General features: G+C 43.3%; 1 protein-coding gene across 1 annotated transcript in view; it reads left to right on the top strand.

Annotated features, from left to right (window-relative positions):
• Nucleotides 1-4,908: 4,908 nt before the first annotated feature.
• The window catches only part of LOC107298830 (arf-GAP with Rho-GAP domain, ANK repeat and PH domain-containing protein 2-like), a gene marked incomplete at its 3' end in the record, with an annotated part of 92,497 nt that continues 69,604 nt past the window's right edge, over nt 4,909-27,801 (top strand). The window contains exons 1-5 of the mRNA XM_029286625.1: nt 4,909-5,584; nt 19,039-19,115; nt 23,504-23,577; nt 25,934-26,293; nt 27,435-27,504. Of these exons, the coding sequence (XP_029142458.1) occupies nt 4,909-5,584; nt 19,039-19,115; nt 23,504-23,577; nt 25,934-26,293; nt 27,435-27,504 (1,257 nt within the window). The remainder of the gene's footprint in view (nt 5,585-19,038; nt 19,116-23,503; nt 23,578-25,933; nt 26,294-27,434; nt 27,505-27,801) is intronic.

Genomic DNA, 27,801 nt, shown 5'->3' with positions numbered 1-27,801 from the left:
TCTTTCTTATCGACAATTGTTAAGTCTGGGGTGTTATGTTGCAGGTGCTTGTCTGTTTGAATTCTGAAGTCCCAGAGCAGTTTAATTTTATCATTTTCTATGACTTTCTCTATTTTATGATCCCACCAGTTCTTGCTTACAGGCAAATGATATTTCTTGCAGATCTTCCAATGCACCATTGTTGCTACTTTGTCATGCCTGCTGCTGCTGCTGCTGCTGCTGCTGCTTATTATTATTATTATTATTATTATTATTATTATTATTATTATTATTATTATTATTATTATTATTATTATTATTATTATTATTATTATTATTATTATAAGCAGCTTTATGCATTCAAAGCAGGGGTGTCAAACTCAATGTCATTGAGGGCCGCATCAGCATTGCGGTTGCTCTGGGGGCGGGTGTATGTGTGTGGCCTACTGGGTGGACATGGATGGAATGAGTGTGGCCTACTAGGTGGACGTGGCCAGCTCTACATCGTTCACGTCAAGGGGGCCTGTGGGGGCCTGGGCAGGAGTGGGACAGATCTGAGGGTCTCTGACAGAAGGGGGTGGGACCAGGGCAGAGCCCATCAAGCCGGATAGGTGAAGTAGGCGAGGGCCATTTGCTGGCCACTTCCAGGCGATGGTCCATTTCTTCATTCCTCACAAAGGGTGACCCCTCCCCAGCATGCACCCAGGGGACGGGGCCGACGCGGCAGGGGCTGGTTCCTCGCTGTTTCCAGACGGCCTTGTGGAGCTAAGACTGAATGCCTTTCAGCATAGATGGCCACCACAAAATTGTACATGGGCTCCCGGCCGGCCTGGGCCAGGGCCAAGGCAGCGTGGGCCGTTCCCTCACTGTTTCCAGGATGGCTTCACAGGCCACATGAAACTGTTTCGCGGGCCGCATCCGGCCCCCGGGGCCTTGTGTTTGACATGTCTGATTCAAAGTCTTCTGCATTTGCTTCGGTTGCTAATTGAAGACTTGAGCCAAAAACAGGGTGTGCGTTGCCTGACAAAGAAAAAAAAAGCTGCATAAAACATGAAGGGGAGGTGGTTGTTATGGTTAAAGTTACCTGGCCAGCTTGTGCAGCTACCACAATGTGGAATCCTATTTCTTATTACCTTATGGACATCTCTGATGTCACCTCCTCCCCTGCTCCCTTACTCTCAATCTATAAAAAACTTCCATGCAAGGGATTGTTAAGCTGCTCAGATGTCCACAGGAGGTGTTGATTGCTTCAAAGATTAAGAAGGAGCCTCTCCACAGTGCAAAGACTAAACAAAGCCTTGTTTTAAGGAATTAAGGTAATGTTAAAAATCCACGGAGGTCAGCACACAAAGAACTGTGGTTTCGTATCTCCAGGTCCATTATGACTGTGGGGGGGGAGGCTAAAGGATTATTTCCTGCCAAACAGCTTGGGTCACCCAGCACACAGGACTGGCTGTCTAAGAAACAGAAAAGGACATTTTTTCTCGAGTCAAGTGATCAGTCCCTTGACAACTTGTGTGTAATGAAAGCAGGAAGCAAGCCCACTTATACTCCAACGACCCTCTCATTTCCTCCTTTTTTTTTCAGAAGGAATTGTGCGTAAGACCGCAGGGGTTTTCAGGACTGTGCTTTTGATAACTAAGCACACACTGAATTTCAAGAAGAGGCAAATTTGACTGATCCGAATGCTATTCTGTTTTTGCCAGAATTGTTCCAGGTGATCGGTTGCCGTAGGTCCCTTCTTCAAGTTCTTAAATTATAGAGCTAAGGTTCTCCTTACATCTTTTAAATTTTAAAGCTTTTATTGATTCCCCCCCACCCATACAATTCAATAGTACTTATTCAACAAACGTGTTGTCTGAGTTTAATCATTCACTAATACACATTTAATTTCTAATCTTTTATTCTTTTCTCCAGCCATTGATCAAATAAGTCCCAAGTTTGAGTATTTTGTTTCTTCTTTTTCTTTCTTTCTTTCTTTCTTTCTTTCTTTCTTTCTTTCTTTCTTTCTTTCTTTCTTTCTTTCTTTCTTTCTTTCTTTCTTCCTTCCTTCCTTCCTTCCTTCCTTCCTTCCTTCTTTCTTTCTTTCCTTCCTTCCTTCTTTCTTTCTTTCTTTCTTTCTTTCTTTCTTTCTTTCTTTCTTTCCTTCCTTCCTTCCTTCCTTCCTTCCTTCCTTCCTTCCTTCCTTCCTTCCTTCCTTCTTTCTTTCTTTCTCTTTCTTTCTTTCTTTCTTTCTTTCTTTTATTAATTTTTATTACCATTTTCCTTTATACAACTCTTAATACATATTCAGCAGACTGTGTCATTTTTATATACTTCGGATCAACATTCTATACAATACATACACTATATACATTCAGTATCTAACTCACAATAACCTTAGGTATATTTCCAATTTTTGTTTCTATTATCTATCCATGTATACCATTTTTCCCAAAGCACGTAAAATTCTGAGTCATCTTTTTCTTTTAATTCTAAAGTGAGTTAATTCATTAATTCTTCCTCTGGTGGTATTTCTTCATTTTCCCAATATTGTGCAAATAGGATTCTTGCCGCTGTTGTCACATGTAAAATCAAGTATATACTTTGTTTATCAATGTTTTCTGGCATCATTATACCTAGTAAAAAAAAAATACAGGTTTAAAATCTACATGCTTTCCCAATATTTTTTCTACCCAAGTATGTATTTTTGACCAGTACCTCTTTGCTTTAAAACACGTCCACCATTACACGATAATAAATACCTGACTTATGTTTGCATTTCCAACATCTATCTGACATATTTTTAAACATTTTTGCTCATCTTGCTGGTGGCCAAGTGCCATCTATGAAACGTTTTATGTAGGTTTAATTTATAAGAAGTTGACATTGTCAATTTATAATTTCTTTCCCACACGTTTTGCCATTTTTCTAAATCGATGTTATATCCAAAATTTCTTGCCCATGTTATCATCGTTTCTTTAACTTGTTCATTTTCCATTTTCAAATTCAATTAAAAGTTATACATTTTTTAAATTAGTTTTTCATCAGAGGTTAATAACGTCTGATCAAACAAGGTCTGCTCTTTATAAAATCCGTACAGTTTAACATCTTTATCATATCTAACATGCATTTGTAAGTATGAGAGATCCATACCCTGATTTTCTCCTTACATGTTGAGATAAGCTTCTCTGGATATGATTAAGCTGATGAATGACATTACACAGAGCTTTATGTTTTAGATGGAGCTCTAAACTTTAAAAGTTTGAGAGGTCACATGTTGGACTTAAGGTGCTTATAGTGTAAAATTCAGTGCAGGAGAAACCACCAGGAAGGGAGGGAATTAATGGCACGATAAACAACAATGGCATATAAAATTGGTTCAACGGATTGAGTTTATGGCTCTCTACCATAAACCTTTAGATACCTTTATCTGTCTGTTTTTCCCTCCCCCATTGTTAGTCACGTATGGGACAGGCTAAGAAGAAGAAAAGCTGGCGACTCCCAATCTATAAAAGATTTTATCCAGTTGCTTGGAAACTGGGTGAATGGTTAATTGCAAATGCATGTTTGCCACTATATATATATATATTTATTGTCTTCAGATCTCCTTGTATTTTCTTTGGATGTTCAATGTTAAACGAAGGAATAACCAGAAAGTTCAGTGGAATAGAATAGAATAGAATAGAATAGAATAGAATAGGAGAGGAGAGGAGAGGAGAGGAGAGGAGAGAGAATGGAATGAAATAGGGTGTAGTATAGTATAGTATAGTATAGTATAGTATAGTATAGTAGAGTAGAGTAGAGTAGAGTAGAGTAGAGTAGAGTAGAGTAGAGTAGAGTAGAGTAAAGAGAAGAGGAGAAGAGAGGGGAATGGAATGGAATAGAGGAGAGAAGAGAAGAGAAGAGAAGAGAGAATGGAATGAAATAGGGTATAGTAGAGTAGAGTAGAGTAGAGTAGAGTAGAGTAGAGTAAAGAGAAGAGAATGGAATGGAATAGAAAAGAGAAGAGAAGAGAAGAGAAGAGAAGAGAGAATGGAATGAAATAGGGTATAGTAGAGTAGAGTAGAGTAGAGTAAAGAGAAGAGAATGGAATGGAATGGAATAGAGAAGAGAAGAGAAGAGAAGAGAATGGAATGGAATATAGAATAGAATAGAATAGAATAGAATAGAATAGAATAGAATAATTGAGTTGGAAAGGACCTCAGAGGTCTTCTAGTCCATCCCTGTGCTTAAGCAGGAGATCCTATACCATTTCAGGCAAGTGGCTGCCCAGTCTCTTCTTAAAAACTTCCATTGTTGGGGCACCCACAACTTCTAAAGGCAAGCTATTCCATTGGTTAATTGCTCTCACCATTAGGAAAATTCTCCTTAGTTCTAGGTTGCTTCTCTCCTTGGTTAGTTTCCATCCATTATTTCCTGTCTTGGCTTTTGGTGCTTTGGAAAATAGTAGGACCTCCTCATCTTGATAAGAGCTTCTTCCAGCAAAGAGATGAAAGACCAGATTTTTGTTTACTTGACAATAGTTTCCTTGACCTTTTAAGACAGGGATCTTCAAACTTGGCCCTTTTATGACTTGTGGACTTCAACTCCCAGAATTCCTCCGCCAGGCACGCTGGCTGAGGAATTCTGGGAGTTGAAGTCCACAAGTCATAAAAGGGCCAAAGTCTGAAGACCTCCGATTTAAGATCATGGAAGGACTTGGGTTCTTTACGAGTACGAGGACAAATGCTGATTCTGGAATATTAAAACCAATTTTAATATATTGCCCTCTTTCCCTCTGTATTGTAGGGTTGAAAAGCCTGTGGGATTTATCTGCACACTTGCTCTTTATGGAAGACATTTTATTCGATGTAGGAGAGGAGTTTTGTCCGGCTTTTCAAATACGACCCTATGGGATGATGCTTCTTTGGGATTCCGATAGAAAAACCCACCCATGAAGTTGCCATTATGACATTCAGGGAGAGTGACACAGATATCGGAGCCTTTTTAATAAGCATCAACTTGGGACAGTATCGTGCAAACTTTAAAGACTTCGGCTACCACACTGTGCAAGAGTGCTTGGGCATAAATGACCGCGTCCTTCAAAACGTTGGAATATCCCCTACGGGCCACCGTAGACGAATCCTCAAGCAGTTGGAGGCCGTGTTGACAAGAATGCCGGAAACGGCTACCTCGGATCAAAGCGGCTCTCCCAGGCATCTCCTCCATCCCAAACAGGTGAACGAAGCAGGTGGCGGGCCATCTGATGGACACAGCAACACAGCTTGTGGCAGCAACTGTGAAAGAAACCCACACTACACATCCCATGTCTTGTTGGGAAACAGAGACAGTAGTCCAGTTTTGGATCTGGACTCCTCTGACACGTTTGGTCCGAACCTGTTGGCAGATCCCACCACGGTTCCACGAAGTTCACTGAAAAACGTGACGTCGGAGAAGAAACCTTGCATGGAGGATCATCCGAAGACAGGGGAACCAGAAACGTCGGCGTTTCAAGTTAACGCCGCTCCCGAAGATGGATCTCTGTCTTCTGCTTTCTCTCCTGCTGAGGAGAAAAGCAGCCAGGTGGAGCTCTTATCAGGCTTCAGAAGTTTGCTGCAGGAGACGCCGTTCTTTGAGTTCAAAGGTGAAATGGTGCAAAACGATTTGTACGACACTTGCGCCCAAAGTCCATCAAGAGTGGGCCCCAGGCCAACGCGATCTTTTATGCTTCGGCACCGTCCTGTTCCAAAAATCCCAGGGCTTTCCTCGCTGGCAACTTCGAACAGGTAAACGTTAAAACGTCGATAAATGTTAAGCTTGCAATAGTGGCGAATATCTGTCAGTTATCTGTCAGTTGAATGCTAAGTTGTGCCTGGCATTTTTGAGTGTTGGATACATTTCACTTGTAGCGTTTCCAAAAGATGCAGCCCACCATTTCAAAAATAAATTTTGTAGACTGAGGGAGGGGCTGGACTCAAAAATGGGTTTGGGCTAAAAGGAAAAGTGGGCAGCCTATAACTAGAAAGGTAGAAAGATCGACAAATAAACCATGTTTATGATGTTTCTGAAAAAGTCGTCTTCAGACCAGGATTGGATGACAGCCAGCCCCGAAAATGCTCAAATCTTCTGAGGGCTGTTACCAAGCTAATTACAATCTCTCAGGATACAACCTGGCATCCAAACAATTAGATTATTAAGATTACACGTAGCTACTTCGAATTACGGCCATAATTGAGCCCAAAATTTCTGCCACTAAGCGAGACTGTAGCTAAGCGAGTTTTGCCTTGTTTTATGACTTTTCTTGTCCCAGTTGTTAAGTTCATCGCTTGTTCAGTTGTTCAGCTAGTAAGACGGTTGTTAAGTGACTTCCCCATGGACTTTGCTTGTCAGAAGTCGCAAAAGGGGATCACGTGCCCCCGGGATACACTGCAACCGTCATAAATATGAGTCAGTTGCCAAGCTGACAACTTAATTTTGTCTGAATTTGTCTGAATTTTTTTTTAAAAATATGTTTTATTGATTTTTAACATAATCCCTCCTGTAGGGATGTAGCTGAAAATAGTTCATAATAAGAATAAATGCAGATTTGGAACACCCGAGAAGTACACAATAAACTAGATTATCATATGTTCTGTAAGAAGGTACAAGAGAAGCTATTTCCAAAATTGTAAGCTATTTCAAAATATTGCGCTGGTTCGGCTGGAGTTACGCGTCAGCATTAGGATCTGAAGGACGAAATATTTTCAGGATCTGCAGTTGGTCCTTGACTTATAACCACTTGTTTATTGACTGTTCCAAGTGACCGCGGGACTGAAAAAAGTGATTTATGACCGTTTTAGCACCCCCAGGGTTGCGTGATCAAAATCTGCACACTTGGCAACTGAGTCATATTTATGACAGTTGCAGGGACTGGGTTGTGATCCCTTTCGTGGAACTTCTGACAAGCAAAGTCAGTGGGGAAGCCAAATTCATTTAACAACCGTGTTGCTCACTTAACAATCGCAAGGATTCGCTTAACAACGCCCGACTTAAGAAAGTCGTATAAATGGGACCAAACTCACCTAACCATCGTCTCACTTAGCAATGGAAATGTTGAGCTCAATCGTGGTCATATGTTGAGGATTACCTGTATAGTCTAGCTCAGGGGTCTTCAAACGTGGCCCTTTTATGACTTGTGGACTTCAACTCCCAGAATTCCTCAGCCAACGTGTCTGGCTGAGGAATTCTGGGAGTTGAAGTCCACAAGTCATAAAAGGGCCACGTTTGAAGACCCCTGGTCTAGTTCTAGCTGGGTCTTACTCAAGGAAGAGATGCCTACCAAACATGTGGTTTGAACCATCCACAATTCTGCAAGCCACGTGGGAATTCTGGAACACAAGAGGAAAAAGTGACTCAGGCATTCTAGGAAAGCTGAGGGTAGGATCAGGTTCGGCAAGTTGTGGAACGACTTCATCACGATGTGGGTTACGTTCAGCGAAATGAAGCTGAAGCACACGGGGTTGGGAAACCGTAGCTGGGAAGGCAATAGAGAGGTGGAGAGGAAGAATCAGGGCTTGGGGGAAATTAGGGAAATGATTGTCCCAAAAGGTGCTTTTTTTCAGGAGGCAACTGGACTTTCTGGTTTTCCTTTGAAGAGGTTTCGCTTCTCATCCCAGAAGCTTCTTCAGCTGGGACTGGGATGGTGGGGAAAGGAAGGATTTATACTCCTTGCAGACAGCTGGTCGTTTGGCTTCTTTCAGAGAGTCGTTGAGGCCACTTGGAGGTTTTATCTGTGTCATCGTTCTTCAAAGAAAAACCAGAAAGTCCACTGGCCTCTTGAAAAAGCACCTTTGGGACAATCATGACCTGGATGACTAAGGATCTCCATAGACATTTTGGGAAATGATTGAAGTCTGGGAAAAGGGCGCTTTGTCAGTCAACAGGAGTGACTTATCAAGTTCTTAGGAGTCAAGGGTTTGGCAGCCCAAGGAAACAACAGCCAGTTGCAAGCCATCAATGCACCAATCGACCAATAGAACATAGAATAATAGAGTTGGAGGTCTTCTAGTCCAACCCCCTGCTCCAGTAGGGACCCTATACCATTTCAGATAACTAGTTGTCCAGTCTTTTTTTTTTTTAAAGCCTCCAGTGATGGAGCACCCACAACTTCTGATGGCAAGCTATTCCATTGATTGTTCTCACCATTAGATTTTTCTTTATGTACTTGGACAGTGGTGGCGAACCTTTTAGAGACTGAGTGCCCAAACTGCAACCCAAAACCCACTTATTTAACGCCAGGTGTCAGGTGGGTGGGCGTGGCTGTGGTGGTCATGGCAGATTGGGTGGGTGTGGCCAAGGTGGCCATGGTCATCTCAATGTTGCTCGTGGGGAGGGACGCCTGTGGGGGCTGGGCAGGGCTGGGGGAGATCCAGGGGGTCTCTGGCAGGTGGGGCGGTGGGCAGGAGGCTCGTCCTGCGGGGAGAGGTGAGGCTAGGCGAGGCAGGGCGGAGCTGCCATTGTCGCAGGGCAAGGTGAGGCAGGGCCAGGGCGGCTGCTGCCTGACACCATCAGCCTCTGCACACAGAGGCCAGCGAGTGCATGGATGCTGAGATGCATCCGGCCATGTGGGACCTTGGCGAGTTAGCGGGAGGCTGGTTGAAGAGGGATGGTTGCCATCTCCGGGGCATGGCGCGTGTGCCCACAGAGAGGGCTCTGAGTGCCACCTCTGGCACACGTGCCGTAGGTTCGCCACCACTGTACTTGGATGTTTTCCATCTGTCCTATTACCTGCCCAGGGCTTCTAAAGATGCAGGAAATCTCTGCAGAAAGAGATCTTTTGAAAACACAATTTACTTCTTTTTAGTTCTTTCCATGAGCAGAAAGAGAAAACAGAAACATTCTGTCCTCTCAGAATTCTGGGAAAGCAGCTTTTTTTAGCATGTACTTTCAAGGCCTCAACCACCAAAAGAGAAGCTCCAATGAAAATGTGTTCCTCTCACTGTCTATTTGATTATTCATTTATTAAGAGCCATTGGTTGATTGCTCTCACCGTAAGGAAATTTCTCCTTAGTTCTAGGTTGCTTCTCTCCTTGGTTTAGTTTCCAACCATTGGTTTCAGTAGGAAGGCACCACATAAATACGACTCATAGAAGAGCCCCAAGCATATATTCCAGTAGAGAGAAGTTCCCTGTGGATGGGCTCCAGCATGAATCCGAAAGCTCGGAAGGGTAAACCTTTGGTCCTGGTGACCGACCCAGATTGGATCTTGCAAGTCAAGTTTTGTTCACATTGCCCTGATTTTGGAGCATTCGGGAACTAATAAGGAAGCCGCTCCAACTAAATGAAATAGGACGGTTACATCCTTCTGTTGAGTATTGGGTGTTTTTGATTATGCAGATTGGTCCCAAAGGTGCTTTTTTCAGGAGGCAACTGGACTGTCTTGTTTTTCTTTGAAAATGTTTCACTTCTCATCCTAGAAGCTTCTTCAGCTCTGACTGGGTGGTGGGGAATGGGAGGATTTATACTCCTTGCAGACAGCTGGTCATTTGCATTCTTTAAGAGAGTCGTTGAGGCCACTTGGAGGCTTATCTGTGTCCTCAGGGTCACCTGAGTGGTGCAAATGGGTGTGGAGCCTTCTTGGCTGCAGGATGTTTTCTGCCCTGTGTCTCTTCACTGTTGGAGACAGGCGCAGACTGTTGGGGATGAGTCTGTGTTGTCTGCATCTCAAACTGAAGCGCAAATGATTCCTGGAGTCTGCAATGTTTTCTGGAAATCCGTTCATAATCCTGCACCATTTGAAGGATGTTTTTGAAGGGAACATTTTCTATGAAGCACATTGTCTATGGAGATTTTCCGTCATCCAGGTCATGGCTGTCCCAAATGTGCTTTTTAAAGAGGCAACTGGACTTTCTTGTTTTTCTTTGAAGATGTTTCGCTTCTCTTCCAAGAAGCTTCTTCAGCTCTGCACGTAGATAAATGTCTACGGAGATTCTCAGTCATCCAGGTCATGGTTGACCCAAAGAAGCTTTTTTCAGGAGGCAACTGGACTTTCTTGGGTTTTTTTGAAGACGTTTCGCTTCTCTTCCAAGAAGCTTCTTCAGCTCTGCACATAGATAAATGTCTACGGAGATTCTCAGTCATCCAGGTCAGGGTTGACCCAAAGGAGCTTTTTCAAGAGACAACTGGACTTTCTGGTTCTTCCCAAAGCACCTTTTGGGACAACCCTGACCTGGATGACTGAGAATCTCCATAGACGATTATGCAGATTGCAAAACTTGGGCTCTGGAAGCCAAGTCAGAGCTAGTCAATCACCACCCCCTCCTTCTCCCTCTCTTCTCCCTCCTCCTCCTCCTCCTCCTCCTCCTCCTCCTCCCCATTGCCCTATTTCCTCTTTTCAATAGAGAAAAGTAAGGGGAAATTTTGAAAAAAGAGAAAACGGATAAGTCAGATCCGTTTCTCAATGTTTTGATCTTGTCTCGGGAAAGATTTTTGAGTTTTACATGATTTCAGTGGTGTGTTTGTGTGTGTGTGTTTCTTTTCTGATGAGTTGGATGGAATGTAATTTATTTAGATTCACTTTTCATAAAGGCAATGAACCGCCCTTTTCTAATATGAGAAGTCTGGTTGAGACAACACTATGACGTTTTGCCTGAGTGAAGAAATAGATTCATTTTTTTTAAATTTCTGGAGCAGCGTTTTGTGAAATAATTTGTTGATTTAACATTAAAGCAGGGACGGGCAACTATAGGGGTGACATGACAGCAGATTTCCAATATCTGAGGGGCTGCCACAAGAAAGAGGGGGGGGGCAACCTGTTCTCCAAAGCACCTGAAGGCAGGACAAGAGGCAATGGATAGAAACTAATCAAGGAGAGAAGCAACCTAGAACTAAGGAGAAATTTCCTGACAGTGAGAACAATTAACCAGTGGAATGACTTACCTCCAGAAGTTGTAGGTGCTCCATCACTGGAAGCTTTTGAGAAGAGACTGGACATCCGCTTTCCTGAAATGGTACAGGGTCTTCTGCTTGAGCAGGAGGTTGGACTAGGTGACCTCCAAGGTTCCTTCTGACTCTGTTATTCTGTTATCTTTACGACCTGTGGACTTCAACTCCCTGAATTAATAATGCTGGCTTAGGAATTCTGGGAGTTGAAGTCCGTGGGTCATAAAGGGGCCATATTTGCCCATCCCTCCATTAAAGGCTTTATGAAAAAGCAGGAGTCCTAAAGGCAATCTTTCCTAGCCTCTTTGCTTCCGTATTGTCTGTGATGGAACGCTAACTTCCAATATATGTGAATGGTGTTAGATTAGGAAGACTAGTCTAATTCAGCCGTTTACAACGATATGGAATCTGGACTGAACTGGGCAAAACATGAAAACAGTTTCCCAATGCACGGTAGCATGACAAGAAAAACTCTTTTCTACTTCTTAAAGCAGCTATGTCTTTGGCACGACATGGCTGCTTTGAAAAACCATCTCTGGCTTTATCCCTGGTGGCTGTTCGTTCAGGAGACTGTCCATTTCCAGGATGGAAAAACCTTGACGGGCTGTAAGCACACTAAAGTTTCTCACAAGTCAGAAACGTGAGTTACAGTAGTGGCCAAAATTGTGGAAACCTTTTGGGAAAAGTGTACAGTAGAAATGCCACCTTTGGTTAAGTTTCCACCCATTTTCCTTCTAATTTCTTTATAACTGTAGCCTTGTTCACTTAATAATACTGTTTTGCATCGCTTTCTGGGCGACCAGTCAACTCTTTGCACCATGACTTTAATTTTATTACATTTTACAAGCTCACTCAATGAAAGGACACCAAAAAAACCCAACCAACTTGATAGCGATCCCATAACACACTGACAAATGTCCTCCTCTCGGCTTCAGTACAGGACATCAAGAACCGAATCCTACCATGATCTGACTGGCTCATTGCCAAAACAAGATGGCACCTGATTGGCTCTCTAAACACTCATGCTCATTGGCTACAATCGGATGAAGGAAAGCTACCTGAGATCAACCTAAACAAGTTGTGCTTCCTTTTTTTGGTTATTTGGCTATACCTTTTCATGGAATACAGTACAGATAATTGAACAAACTTTGTTGCATGACATTCTTGATTAAATGATCTTTCCATTGATATATAATTTTAGAGTACTACTCCCCCCAAAATAAGTGGTGTTATTAGCCATCAAACCTCAAAAAGACACTTTTGCCAAAAGGTTTCCACAATTTTGGCCACTACTGTACGTAGCCATTACCAGAGGTTGCTGCTTTGAAACTTTGTTATGTAAACAGTTTTCAAAGGACAAGTTTCAAGAATTAATTCTTTTCTTCTGTTGACCCTGAAACACAGCCGAAATACAGGTAAGTCGCATTTATGAATTGTTTTCCCTTTAGGCAAGCCTTAAGTTTAAATTGAATAGAAACACAAGGAGGGGGGTGGGTGTTTATTTTGACTGAGTGATTCTAGGCTTCAGGGCTCAGATAGAATTACCTTTCCCTTACCTTTCTGCTTGGATTCTTGTTGTCTGCAGTTCTGAGACACAGACCAATATCTTATCTCAGCTCAGTATATAGGCACTTCCTAAATAAGCACTTATCTTCCCATAGCTCATAAAGGATTATGGCAGGGGGTCCCCAACCCCCGGTCCATGGACCGGTACCGGGCCACAGCATGCCAGCAACCGGGCCACACAAACAAGCAAAGCCCCATTCGTCGGATGCAGGCAGCACACGAAACCATGGACCCTCTGGTCCGTAGAAAAACCTCTCTCCATGTAACCGGTCCCTGGTGCCCAAAAGGTTGGGGACCTCTGGATTATGGGATATTGAAAATATTGGAAAAAAACCATGAAAACTATCTCAGGACATTTTAAACCCTGTGAGTTTTTGATCAATATGATCATTTTAATACCACTTTACAAGGCCTTGGTAAGGCCACCCTTGGAATACGGCATCCAGTTTTCAAGGTCTTCAAGAAAAGATTGGACATCCATTTGGTGACCAAAACTGGATGCAGTATTCCAAGTGTGGCCTTACCAAGGCGTTGTAAAGTGGTATTGACACTTCACGTGATCTTGATTCTAACAGAGGGATAGAATCAAGATCATGTGAAGTGTTAATACCACTTTACAAGGCCTTCGTAAGGCCACACTTGGAATCCTGCGTCCAGTTTTGGTAACCACAATGTAAAAAAAAGATGTTGAGACTCTAGAAAGAGTACAGAGAAGAGCAACAAAGATGATTAGGGGACTGGAGGCTAAAACATACTAGGAACGGCTGCTGGAATTGGGGATGTCTAGTTTAATGAAGAGACGGACGAGGGGGGACATGATGGCAGTCTTCCAATATATCTAGGGTTGCCACAAAGAAGAGGGAGTCAAGCTATTCTCCAAAGCACCTGAAGGCAGGACAAGAAGCAACGGATGGAAACTAATCAAGGAGAAAAGCAACCTAGAGCTAAGGAGGAATTTCCTGACAGTTAGAGCAATTAACCAGTGGAACAACCTGCCTCCAGAAGCGGTGAATGCTCCAACACTGGAAGTTGGAGAAGAGTCNTTCCTTCAAGTCCCAGCCTCTTTCATTATAGGATATCTTTTCTAAACAATGAATATGGGTTCAAACCTCCAATACTCCCGTTTGGTTTTTATATCAGGAAGCAGAGAGGCTCTTGATCCAAGCTTGATTCATAGTTATTACAGGTACATATCTCTGCAGTTTCTGGCAATTGTTCAGAAGTAGTTAGCTCTTATCTTCTTGAATGATGCTTTGACCTTCCAGTCTAGCCTACAACCTTGTAAATCCTCACAGGTTTCCCACTCAAGCCTATTTCTTCCAATTTTAGACAAGATCAGCCAGCAGCTAAAGCTTGATTAATGCATGTCTAAATGTCAAGCATTGCATTCATGTCAATGTTATGTGCATATTAATGTGTTGCAGGTCCTTGTGGAGGCAGGAGTGTGGAATAGCCCGACTCTCTCAATTACAGTAGTGGCCAAAATTGTGGAAACCTTTTGAGAAAAGTGTCTTTTTGAGGTTTGATGGCAAATAACACCACTTTCTTTTTTGGAGTAGTACCCTAAAATTACATATCAATGGAAAGATAATTTAATCAAGAATGCCATGCAACCAAGTTTGTTCAATTATCTGTACTGCATTCTATGAAAAGGTATAGCCAAATAACCAGAAAAAGGAAGCACAACTTGCTTAGGTTGATCTCAGGTAGCTTTCCTTCATCCGATTGTAGCCAATGAGCAGGAGTGTTTAGAGAGCCAATCAGGTGTCATCTTATTTTGGCAATGAGCCAATCAGATCACAGTAGGATTCGGTTCTTGATGTCCTGTATTGAAGCCGAGAGGAGGACATTTGTCAGTGTGTTATGTGATTGCCATCAAGTTGGTTGGGTTTTTTTTGGTGTTCTTTCATTTAGTGAGCTTGTAAAACGTAATAAAATTAAAGTCATGGTGCAAAGAGTTGACCGGTCACCCAGAAAGCGATGTAAAATAGAATTATTAAGTCAACAAGGCTAGAGTTATAAAGAAATGAGAAGAAAAACAGGTGGAAACTTAACCAAAGGTGGCATTTCTACTGTATACTTTTCCCAAAAGGTTTCCACAATTTTGGCCACTACTGTATGTATAGATCCACAAATATTGCACGCAGATTAGGAAGAAGAAGGGTTCAAATCTGTCTGCTATCTTCTGTAGCCTAACTTGGTGACTATCAGCTATTTCCATGTTGGAGAATCCTTTGTAGGCCAGCATGAGACAAGGCCAATAATTGCTTGGCCCCTCCTGAATGAGGGAGCTCTAAAATCAGAGAGCAGAAATGTTGAAATTCAAGGTGTACATGAATTCAACCCCCCCCAAAAAAATCAGTTTGGCTAACTAGAATCATAGAATCACAGGGGACCTCGGAGGTCATCCAGTCCAACCCTCTGCCCAAGGCAGGAGACCTTATACCATCCCAGAAAAATAACAACAACAACAACAACGATGACGACGACGATGACGACGATGATGTTGGAAAGGGCCTTGGAGGTCATCTAGTCCAACCTCTGCTCAGGAAGGAAACCCTATACCATTTCAGACAAATGGCCATCCAGTCTCTTCTTAAAAACTTCCAGTGTTGGAGTATCCACAGCTTCTGGAGGCAGGTTGTTCCACTGATTAATTGTCCTCACTGTCAGGAAATTTCTTCTTAGTTCTAGGTTGCTTCTCTCCTTGTTTAGTTTCCATCTGTTGCTTCTTGTCCTGCCTTCAGGTGCTTTGGAGGATAGCTTGACTCCCTCTTCTTTGGGGCAGCCCCTGAGATATTGGAACACTGCTATCATGTCCCCCCTCGTCCTTCTCTTCATTAAACTAGACATACCCAATTCCAGCAGCTGTTCCTTGTATGTTTTAGCCTCCAGTCCCCTAATCATCTTTGTTGCTCTTCTCTGTCCTCTTTCTAGAGTCTCAACATCTTTTTTACATCGTGGTGACCAAAACTGGATGCAGGATTCCAAGTGTGGCCTTACCAAGGCATTGTAAAGTGGTATTAACACTTCACTTGATCTTGATTCTATCCCTCTGTTAGAGTCAAGATCACGTGAAGTGTTAATACCGCTTTACAACGCCTTGGTAAGGCCACCCTTGGAATAATACTGCGTCCAGTTTTGGTCACCAAATGGATGTCCAATCTTTTCTTGAAGAGCTCCAGGGATGGAGCAGCCCCAACTCTGGGAGACAAGCTCTTCCATCGATTAATTAATTCCTCCTTATTTCCAGATTGGATTTTGCTCTGATGAGCTTCCACCCATGGCTTCTTGTCCTGCCTTCAGGTGCTTTGGAGAATTAAGTCAACGCCATCTTCTCTCTACTAGGAGCACAGGGTGGTGCCTAGAACAGAACTGTCCAACAGTGGCCTTAATTTTGCAAAGGGGTCAAAGAGCTTTGTGAAAGATGCTTGTGCCTAAAGCTGAAACTCTGTAAACTGTAGATAACAGGTACCTCGCTAACATAGATGTGTTCTAATACGTAATTTCTCCCCTTTGGTATTCTTCCAGCTCTCTGCATGAACGAAGAAGCATAAATGGTTTAAGTATCCCTTCTTCTGAGGATTGCATTTCAGAAAACAGTGAGTAAAGTTTTGTGACCGATTGTAATTCGTGCCGGAAAGGTGATCTTAAATGCCTTATTTGGGGAATTTAGAATGTCAAAAGGCCATAATTATAAAGAAAGGGTTTTATAGATGCTGAAGTTGAACATCTTATAATGTGTGTGTGTATGTGTGTGTGTGTGTGTGTGTGTTTAAAAAAGAAGGAAGTAATGTTTCCAACTGGTAGCACAGATCGTGACACATTTTCAGAGTAAGAAAAGGTAGATTGTGATGGTGTATTTATTTCCTGTAGAAAGCAGCAATCTTTCCATCATTGGAACACGAATGCATTTTCTTGCAGAGGGAATGTGTAAATTTTGCTTTGCCATGATAGAAAATAATATATTTAGCTCAAGGTTGAGCTGTGGGGTCCTGGGTGCTCTCTGAGCTTGGTGGTTTTCTTGCAGATGTTTCACGACCCAACTAGGTAATGTCCATCAGTGCTAGAACTTATTATTACATACTAGTCTAGTAATGAAAGATCTGCAACAAAACAGCCAAGCTTAGAGAGTGCTACTCCTACTCCTCCACTCCTCCTCCACCTCCTCCTCCTCCCCTTCTCCTCCCCTTCCTCCCCCTCCTCCCCTTCTCACAACCTCCACCGCCTCCTCTTCTCCTCCTCCTTCACCTCCTCCACTACCTCCTCATCCTCCCCTTCTCCTCCCCTTTCTCCCCCTCCTNTTCTTCTTCTTCTTCTTCTTCTTCTTCTTCTTCTTCTTCTTCTTCTTCTTCTTCTTCTTCTTCTTCTTCTTCTTCTTCTTCTTCTTCTTCTTCTTCTTCTTCTTCTTCTTCTTCTTCTTCTTCTTCTTCTTCTTCTTCTTCTTCTTCTTCTTCTTCTTCTTCTTCTTCTTCCATATCCGTTATCGGACGTTGGCGATCATGTTGGCAATCCTGTTTTTATCAGCAGCCACACGAAAAAGTGCTGTTGAGTTTTGTCCAAACCAGTCCCTTAGATTTTGAAGCCACTATGTTCTTCTTCTGCCTGGACCTCATTTGCCTTCAATCTTTCCCTGGAGGATTAAATGGAGTATGCCGTATTTTTCTGGGTGTCGCATCACATGTCCGAAATATTTTAATTTTAGTTTTTTAATTTTTTTGATGATTTCCCTTGGCTTTCCCAGGCGGCTTATCACCTCCTCATTTCTGATCTTGTCAACCCAGCTTATAGGTAAACAGCTGCCTGTAAATCCGCATTTCAAATGCTTCTAGTCTCTTCTGGTGGTCTTCTGTCAGAGACCAACTCTCTATTTCATAGAGCAGGATAGAAAAAAATATAGCCTCTGAAGAGTCTGATTTTCAATCTTAGTCCTTCTTTTCTCTAGACTGGCCATACCCAGTTCTTCATATGTTTTAGTCTCCTGGCCTTTCATCGTCCTAGTTGCTCTTCTTTGCATTTCCCCCCCCCCCAAAGTCTCAACATCTTTTTTTGTAGTGTGGTGAGCAAAACTGGGTGCAGTATTCCAGATGTGGCCTTACTCAGGCTTTATAAAACACTTCACGTGATTTTGATTCTATGCCTGTGTTTATACAACCCAGGATTGTATTAGCTTTTTTGGCTGCTGCTCATATTTAAGGGATCGTGTACTAGGACTCCAAGGTCCCTCTCACAGTTACTGTTTTTGAGCCAGGTTTTGCCTAATCGGTCCTTGTACCTTTGTTTTTGTTTTTTTTTCCTGCCTAAGCATAAACCCTTGCTTTTCTCCACATTAAATTTCATTTTATGGGGCCCATTGTTGTTATTAGCATTGTGTTTTGTGGGAAGAGGTTAGTCGGGGCAAAATCTGACCCGCCTATTTGAGGGCATCTTTGCCTCCGCAAATGGGATTACTTATAAGAGTTATTATTATTATTATTTTTTTTGCATTGCAAACACAGACAGTAAAGTTCCTGGCTGCTGGAAGACTGATCTGATCTGATTAAATATATGCTTGCTGGGTTTTTAGCTCATCTAATTAAGAGTGAAGGGCAAGTTTCAACAGCTTTGCGCGCCGCCGATCTGAAATCTGACATGTTGCTTGTCTGCAATTTAGAGACATCGCTTTGTCTTGCTTGCAACTTCAAGCATGGAGATGTGGATTTTATTATTATTATTTTTTTAACCTTTAGTTCTTCAACAGGAGGGAAGGAAAAGATTAAAAAGGGCAAAAAAGAGAGAACAGAATAAAAGAATAGCATGCATGATATGCGTAGAAGTTCTTCTCCCATGTGACTATAAGGAAAACAATCCCTGTGGCAGTTTCAATAAAGGATTATTCATATTTCGCTGGGATCATCTATAAATAAAGTGTTCATAAGCAGATCATTTATGTGTTGCAAGTAATATCAGATCTAGAATCTACGGAGCAATGGGAGCCATTGGCCTAGGATAGGGGTAGGCATCCTTGGCTCTTTTATGACTCGTGGACTTCAACTCCCAGAATTCCTGAGCCAGCATGGCTCAGCTTGGAAACCTCTACCTTTCCCCTCAGCATGGCTGGCTGAGGAATTCTGGGAGTTGAAGTCCACGAGTCGTCAAAGAGCCAAGGTTGCCTATCCCTGACCTAGAGGAACATATGAAAGCATAGTTAATGTTAATTAATGTAGACTTTATTAGTTTAGGGCAGGGGTAGGCAACCTTGGCTCTTTTATGACTCGTGGACTTCAACTCCCAGAATTCCTGAGCCAGCCTGGCTCAGCTTGGAAACCTCTCCCTTTCCCCTCAGCATGGCTGGCTCAGGAATTCTGGGAGTTGAAGTCCACCAGTCATAAAAGAGCCAAGGTTGCCTACCCCTGACCTAGAGTAATGAAAAGAGGGAATAGGGAAGGCATGATAGTAGTGTTCCAATATCTGAGGTGAATGAATGCCAGAAATTGAACGGAGTTGGCACATTAGGCCAAAATGCAAGCCAGGATTTTTCTGCAGGTCAGAACTGATATTTAGTCACAAAGGACCAGGTGTTAGAGATAAGGGGTGATGCCCTGAGCATGTCTGTCTGTTTTATTTTCCCAGGAGAACTAGCTGAAGAAAAACCACCTCCCATTTCTCCTTATGGCGAGACCTTCCTTATGAATTCTCATGAAGAGATGGTGAGTTGTTTGCTACCCAGAAGTCTGCAGTTGCATTCCAATAATGGCAAAATGGTTGAATGTAAGGGAGAGAGAGAGAGAGAGAGAAAGAGAGAGAGAGAGAGAGAGAGAGAGGGAAACTCCAAGGAAGGAAGGAAGGAAGGAAGGAAGGAAGGAAGGAAGGAAGGAAGGAAGGAAGAAGGGGAATGGAGGGAGAAGAAGGAAGGAAGAAGAAAGGAAGGAAGGAAGGAAGGAAGGAAGGAAGAAGGGGAATGGAGGGAGAAGAAGGAAGGAAGAAGAAAGGAAGGAAGAAGGGGAATGGAGGGAGAAGAAGGAAGAAGGGAAAGAAGGAAGGAAGAAGAAGGGAAGGAAGGAAGGAAGGAAGGAAGAAGGGGAATGGAGGGAGAAGAAGGGGAATGGAGGGAGAAGAAGGAAGGAAGAAGAAAGGAAGGAAGGAAGGAAGGAAGGAAGGAAGAAAGAAGGGGAATGGAGGGAGAAGAAGGAAGAAGGGAAGGAAGGAAGGAAGAAGAAGGGAAGGAAGGAAGGAAGGAAGAAGGGAAATGGAGGGAGAAGAAGGGGAACGGAGGGAGAAGAAGGAAGAAGGGAAGGAAGGAAGGAAGAAGGGGAATGGAGGGAGAAGAAGGAAGGAAGAAGAGAAGGAAGGAAGGAAAGAAGAAAGGAAGGAAGGAAGGAAGGATAATAGCAATTGCACTTAGACTTATATACCTCTTCACAGTGCTTTACAGCCCTCTCTAAGCAGTTTACAGAGCATATGGGCCCCCATCAACCTGGGTCCTCATTGGGCAAAACCCACTTAACAAATGTCTTGCTTAGCGAGAGAAATTTGGGATTCAGTTGTGGCCATAGGTCAAGGACTACCTGTAGTGTCGAAACCAGGACAAGACAAGACACAATCCTCTCCATCTGTAGGCAGCTTTAGACACAACATATATGCAGAGAGGTCTGCCCTAATTTTGACGTATCCAGGAACATTATGCCCGTAAACCCATTTGTTTGCTTAGACAGAAGACCGAAGGGAAATATAGTGCAAGTCACAAACGGCAGATAATTTTGGAAAGTCTGGAGGATCCCATTAACGAAACAGTTTGGAAATTAGAGGAGGGAATTAAACTGGCTGGAACAAGACAAATTTACCTTACTGAAAAATGAGCTTGGATATAAGAGGCAATTTCAATAGAGAATTGTCATCAGTTCATGATAAGAAGGATTTTTTTTCCCCCACCCCTTAAGGTCCAAATAAATATATTTTGGCCATATTAAAGGCCATTCTTTGCCTTTTAACAGCCTGCAAAATCAGCCTGGGTATTAAAATAAAAAAATTGCCAGCACAATGTGTTTTTTTTCTTTAAAAGACAGTTAAATGGCATCCTTCCCTCTCTGAAAGCGCCTATCCATTTTCAAAAGACGGTTGGGAAAAATCAGAATTAATTTATCAGGGCTGTGTGCTCTGTTTTGCGTAAAGTCAGGGAAGGCATGCCCACGCATCACAGGCCCCAACACACCCAGCTGAGCAGCACGTAGCCACACACATATATGAATGGAATTATTTACTGGTGCCCTAACTAAAGGAGCTTACTGCAGAAAAAATATGCATAGGATTACATTCAAATATTCTCCGTGGCTCATATTGCATAATTGAAATATGCAACATAGCAGCTGAAACAGCAAAGCTGCATTCCTGGAGAGTGTTGTTGTTGTTGTTGTTGTTGTTTTAATTTGAGACCCCTGTTTAAATCATTCAAGAATTCAGGCACTTTCATAAATACACCATCTGTACAGTTTCCAGTGGATCTAAGACAGTGGTTCTCAACCTTTTTAATGCCGTGACCCCAACCGGTCGTAAGTTGAGGACTAAACCGGTCGTAAGTCAAGGACTAAACCGGTCGTAAGTCGAGGACTACCCAACCGGTCGTAAGTCGAGGACTTTCCCTGCCCGGGAATGCCGCGCATGCGTGGTTCCGCCCCCTGCGCCGGCCGAGGCGTAGCTGGCAAGCGGCAGAGACGGAGCAGGCCGACCACCAGCTGGCCCAGCCCAAGGGAGGTAAGGCATCCGCCGGAAAAGGGGGAAAAAAATGGCGGACAAAAAAAAATGGCGGACAAAAAAATGGCGGACAGCCTTGCTTGGCGACCCCCATGAAATGGTCGATCGACCCCAAATGGGGTCCCGACCCACAGGTTGAGAACCACTGATCTAAGAGATAATCCAGCCTGCCTATCTCCTGCGGTGCAGGAATCTACTAATCCCTCCTTCCTGATGAATTTCAGTTGAGTTCTAAGCCGTGGCAGTGAATGGATGATAAAAGGGATAGTAGCAAAACCCGGATATATGTGCAAAGTTCCCAACTGGGTGATGCTTAAGCCAGCTCATCGGTTCATGCTTAGTGTAAAGAAAAGGCAAATTTTGTCACAAACGGAGTTCCCGTGTTCGTGATGACTTACAGCGTCCCAATAGGTTTCCCGGCTGATGTGAGTGTTGTAACTGATGAGAAGAACACTAAGAATAGAGATCTCCTCGGAGTTGGAGGCCACGTAACCCCTCCAAACTCAGCCTCACCCCTGTGTGGCCTCCTTGCATGTTGTGGTTTCTCCACTGCTTCCCCTGTTCAACGTGGGCTTCTCGGTCACCATGAGGTTGCAGTGCACATGGTGACCTAATGACAGCCTGCTGACAAACCAGGAATAAGGGAAATTGCCCCGTGGGTTTCAGTGACTCAAAGTGAAACTTTACGGAGAAAAGTTCCCCTTCTCTGTTTCCTCCTTCGGTGGGCCACGCGCCCTTAATGTTGGCTCTGTGGGCAAGGCGGCATGTTGTCATGATTTGACATCAAACATAGTGAAATAGAAGTTCCCCTCCTACTCCAGAACGCCTCATCTTGATCTGAAGTCAGATGCTGAGATCTTGAAGGAGAGAGAGAGAGAGAGAGAGCGTGGCTCCGGTCTGAGATAAGAGGGTATTTAAATAATCTGGCAGGGGATCCTTCAGAAGGCAGAAGGTGCCCTGTTTTGAGAGGAAGCTTTTACACCGAGTGAAGTGGGCTCTTTAGGTACAAGTATGTGCACAGGTAAAGCAACAGGGTTGCAGGAGGAGAATATATCATTTCAGACTGCTGACAGACTCAAGCAAACAGGGGGGCACTGCTCTTGAATCATCCAGCCATTTTTGTCTTTCTTTCTTTCCTTCTTTCTTTCTGCCTTTTCTTAAGAAGTGGGTTGGGAGCTGTATGACAATAATTAATGAGCCCAAATCAAACAATACTTTTCCCTTTCCTTCCTTCCTTCCTTCCTTCCTTCCTTCCTTCCTTCCTTCCTTCCTTCCTTCCTTCCTTCCTTCCTTCCTTCCTNGTCTGTCTGTCTGTCTGTCTATCTATCTATCTCTGTATGCCTTAATGTCTATCTTTATCCATCCATCTATCTATCTATCTATCTATCTATCTATCTATCTATCTATCTATCTATCTATCTATCTATCTATCTATCTATCTATCTATCTATCTATCTATCTATCTATCTATCTATCTATCTATCTATCTATCTATCTATCTATCTATCTATCTATCCATCCATCCATCCATCCATCTATCCATCCATCCATCCATCCATCCATCTATCTATCTATCTATCTACCTGTCATCTATCATCTCTATCTCTATGTATCGTCTGTCTGTCTGTCTGTCTGTCTGTCCGTCCGTCCGTCCGTCCGTCCGTCCGTCCGTCCATCCATCCATCCATCTATCACATTTTAAAACTTCCCATCTTCCTCACTGAGGGACGCTGGACATCAGTGTTGGACCCGAGGCCTAGGCTGTTATCCTTCCAAGGGCAAATGTAGATAGATATATAGTATAGTTTCATGTAGAGGTAATAGGTGTAGGTATGTATAGGTTGATCTCTTAGTTAGATCCCAGCTGTGGACTGTTGAGAAGGAACCTTATACCCCCACTGAGAAGACCACTGTTTGGCCTAGTGGTTAGAAGGCAAGAGTCAAGTCCCGCCTTAGACATGAAAGCCGGCTGGGTGACTTTGGGCCAATCACCAGGAGACGGTGAGTTCTAATCCTATATGAGCATGAAAGCCAGCTGGGTGATCTTGGGCCAGTCACACACTCTCAATCCAGGCCACCTCACAGGGTCGATCTGCTAATCTATCAACTTTGAAGACTTGCTTAGATGTTTACCTTGCAGAGAATACAAATATCAGCATAAATGCAAATGTCAGTTATTCCTTAGATTGCTCATTACGAATGAAGGATATATATCATAAGCCTTGTTTTATAAGTGCGTTTTTAAGAGGTGGGAACAATGGGTAGATGTAATAATCTAAACACCAGGGCGAATGCCTTAAATTTGCCTAGCTCTCTGTTTGTTCACTCACTGAATCTATTTTCCCAGGAAATCTACAACACCGAATCTTCAGAGGTGTCAGAAGAGAAGAAAGAGAAGAAAAGGACTACAAGCAAAACAGGGTATTGGATTAAAAAATGCAGAATTATAAAAAAACCCAAATCTATTTCCGATTAACATATTGTTGTTGTTAGTTGCGAAGTCGGGTCCGACCCATCGCGACCCCATGGACAACGTTCCTCCAAGCCTTCCTGTCCTCTACCATCTTCTGGAGTCCATTGAAGCTCACGCCTACTGCTTCAGTGACTCCATCCAGCCCCCTCATTCTCTGTCGTCCCCTTCTTCTCTTGCCCTCCATCTTTCCCAGCATCAGGCTCTTCTCCAGTGAGTCCTTCCTTCTCATTAGGTGGCCAAAGTACTTGAGTTTCAACTTCAGGATCTGGCCTTCAAGGAGCAATCAGGTTAACATTTTACACACTAATTATAAACGAGTCTCTTCAGGCTACTGCCTCATCCAGGCCAGGCCAGAGTCTTTAGATAAATGATGAGGGATGTGGCAAGAAAGGTTTTTTTCTGTAGATTAAGGATTGAGCCCAAAATTTAGATTGCTAAATGAGAAACGTGTTCATTGAGTTGTGCCCCATTTTACGACTTTTCCTTGCCACATTTCTAAAGGGAATCACTGCAGTTCTTAAATTAGGAACATGGTTATTCGGTCAATCGGGTTTCCCTGTTGACTTTGGTCACCAAGGCTGGATTAGAAGATCACTAAGGTCCCTTCCAGTCTTAGGATTCTATGATTCTATGACTCAACAGGGCTTCAGGTAGAACCCAAAACAAGTACAGTAAATAAACAACCCACATAGTGACGCCTCAGTATAGAAATAGCCTTTTCTAGACTTTGCTAATAGGAACAAAGTCACCTTCTGCATTGCTGCCCGGATGTTATTGTTCTCTTCTTCTGGAGCTCATTTCTAAGTGTCTGGTAGGAAGGAAGGAAGATGATCAGCATCTGTTTTGTTATGTTTGGGTTAGAGGAGGTGTGCTTACATTTTTATGCCAAGTTAAAGGAAAGAAGCAACAGGATGCCTGCTGCTAATTCAGTTTCCTCCAAGGGACATGGGCTGAAATAACCGTATGTATTTTTTAGCTTCTTGTGTCGTTTGAGCTCGCTTCTCTTCCTGTGGACATTATGGGGCTAAGTAATTATCATCAGTTTCTGATCCAGCTAATGAAACATCTTCAGATTATTTCAAGGAATGCTAAGAACACAACTGTTCAACTGCGTATACTGTGTTTTCCACGAGGGCAGTCTTATCTACGTGTGTCCTTGAATTTCTCTTCTGGAAGAGTTAAAGATATGACGTGGAGTCTGGCTAACGCTAAAACTCTCTTCTCTTTGTCAGGGACAAAACATTTGATAAGATATTTGGGTGAAACAAACCGTCTTCCTGGAATGGTTAAGTTGTAGAATTTTGGAATATAGCTTGGATGTTTTTTTGTAGGCTTAAGTCATGAACCCACTGTTTTACTCCCATCGCTGATTGCCTGTAGCTGACAAAGACCAAATACTTCATAGAAAATCCATAACATCTTAAATGAGACTTTGATTTCAGTTAGTTTTCTTACAAAGTCATGGCTAATGCAGGACTTCCAAAGAAGATTAGTCGGAGTGAAGATGGTAGAGTCAAAATTGGACCGCTAACAAATTCTTAGAAGTCTGGACTGAGCCACATGGCCACAGATCTGGGTACCACAGGTTAATACGGTCAGGAAAGATTACCTCCGATTCCGACTTTCCTTCTTGCCTACTCTTTTGAATCGTGTTGTGGTGAAGTGAGGCTAAATAAGTGGTCCAGATAAAAATTGTGCAGCTGAAAGAGCAGCTCAGTGGAATTCTGCTGGCTGTGTATTTCTCATCTGTTAATGCAGCCTAGCACTGTGTTGGCTTTTTTGGCAGCTGCAGCACACGGCTGGCTCCTATTTAAGTGATTTTCCACTAGGACTCCGAGATCCCTCTCACAGTTACTACTATTGAGCAAGGTACCCCCTATACTATACTTGTGCATTTGGTTTTTCTTGCCTAAATGTAGAACCTTGCTTTTTCCACCCTTGAATTTCATTTTGTTAGATAGCGCCCAGGGTTCAAGTCTATCCAGATCCTCCTGTATCCTAAGCCTGTCTTCTGGGGTGTTGGCTATTCCTGCCAGCTTGATGTTGTCTGCATATCTGATGGGTTCCCCATCTATCCCCTCGTCCAAATCCTTGATGAAGATGTTGAAGAGCCCTGGGCCCAGTTCACCAGCTAATCCTGGGTTTGACGGGAAGGTAGAAAGCAATGACAGATCCCTTGTGTTTTAATCAGCAGGAAAATCACACCACAAAAGCACCAGCATCTCTTTGGAACCAAATGGGTCGGTGGAAGTAACACTATCTTTTTTCCCCCCCCCCCTCTCTTTTTTTTTAATTCTTCTTTAGTTTGGCTACTAGTAATCAAAATCCAGAAACCGCCGAAAATGAAAAAGACCCTGAATTAGCATCCCAAGGAGACCAAAGTCCCTTTCCAAAGAGATTTGTCGGTGAAGCTGAATCCGCTTTATTGAAGGAATGTTCTCGCTACGCTTGGAGAGGGAAATATAAACCTGCAAAAGGCCTCGGAGAATTCAAAAGCGGAAGTCTGGATCTGGATGCTAAAGACCAGATGTTTTCTTCCCCGGCTGATTGTGGTGATGAATTAGTCCCCGGCTCCAACGACACAATCACACCTTATGCCTGCTATTACGCTCCGGCAGCAAAGAAAGTTAAAGAAGGATGGCTGGATAAACTCTCTCCTCAAGGGTACGTAGCCGAAGAAGAGTCAACGATCAGATTTTACGGACTATAGAGAGCCAGTTTGGTCTACTGGTTGAGGCACCAGGCTGGAAACTAGGTGACAGTGAGTTCTAGGACCATCTTGGACAGGAAAGCAGATTGGGTGATTTTTGAGTCAATCATCAGGAAATGGTGAGTTTTCGCCCAGCCCTCGGGCGTGAAAGCTGGCTAGTTAACTATGGGTTGATTACCAGGAGACGGTGAATTCTAGTATCGCCTTAGGCATGGAAGCAGCTAAATGACTTTGGGTCAATCACCAGGAGATAGTGAGTTCTAGTATCGCCTTAGGCATGAAAGCAGCTAAGTGACTTTGGGTCAATCACCAGGAAATGGTGAGTTCTAGTATCACCAAAGGCATGAAAGCAGCTAAGTGACTTTGGATTAATCACCAGGAGATGGTGAGTTCTAGTATCGCCTTAGGCATGAAAGCAGCTAAGTGACTTTGGATCAATCACCAGGAAATGGTGAGTTCTAATATCACCAAAGGCATGAAAGCAGCTAAGTGACTTTGGATTAATCACCAGGAGATGGTGAGTTCTAGTATCGCCTTAGGCATGAAAGCAGCTAAGTGACTTTGGATTAATCACCAGGAGATGGTGAATTCTAGTATCGCCTTAGGCATGAAAGCAGCTAAGTGACTTTGGATCAATCACCAGGAGATGGTGAGTTCTAGTCCAGTCTCAGGCATGAAAGCTGGCTAGTTAACTATGGGTCAATGACCAGGAGACGGTGAATTCTAATACCGCATTAGGCATGAAGGCAGCTAAGTGCTTGTTAAAAAGCTTCAGTCACATGGTTCTGGCCGATACGTGTTCTGCATCTCCCTGAAGGTGTGACGTTGCAACCCCTTTATTGTGAAGGTTGAATAACAAGAGGAAGTCTTTGGCTATTTTTGCCTTCTGTAGACCTCACTGACTAGACGGGACAGGAAATTTGTCTAGCAGTTCCCCTCCTCCCTCCCTCCCTCCCTCCCTCCTCCCCTCCTCCTTGTCCTCCTCCTCCCTGTCCTCCTCCTCCTCCTCTCTGTCCTTGTCCTTGTCCTCCTCCCCCTTCTCCTCCTCCTCCTCCTCGTTTTTTTCAAATTGCTTTTGACTTTCTTCCCATGTAGGAAGCACGTTTTTCAGAAACGCTGGGTGAAGTTTGATGGCGAAAGCATGGCTTATTATAATAACGACAAGGTAAGTCTCTTTGCGTTAAAATAGTATACATTCCACTCTGAGCAACCTACCAGTGTGGACTTAGCCATAGACAACTACTTACACATAGGTTTTGGGTAGCAATGTCGCTCATGATCTGATCCTCATTCTCCCTGAAGGAACAAGGCAGTTATTAGATGGAGGCGGTAAGGAATATGAATTAACCTTAGCCCTCCCTCCCTCCCTCCTCCCCTCTCATCCCTTCATCTCCCCTCCTCCTTTCTTTCCTCCCTCCCCTCCCCTCCTTCCTTTTTTTCCTCTCCTTCCCCCTCCCCTCCT

Source organism: Protobothrops mucrosquamatus, unplaced genomic scaffold (assembly GCF_001527695.2).
Source record: "Protobothrops mucrosquamatus isolate PMUCROS unplaced genomic scaffold, P.Mucros_1.0 scaffold4314, whole genome shotgun sequence".
Lineage (NCBI taxonomy): Eukaryota > Metazoa > Chordata > Lepidosauria > Squamata > Viperidae > Protobothrops > Protobothrops mucrosquamatus.
Note: the sequence above shows the minus strand (reverse complement) of the source record. Positions and strands in the feature narration are given on the sequence as shown.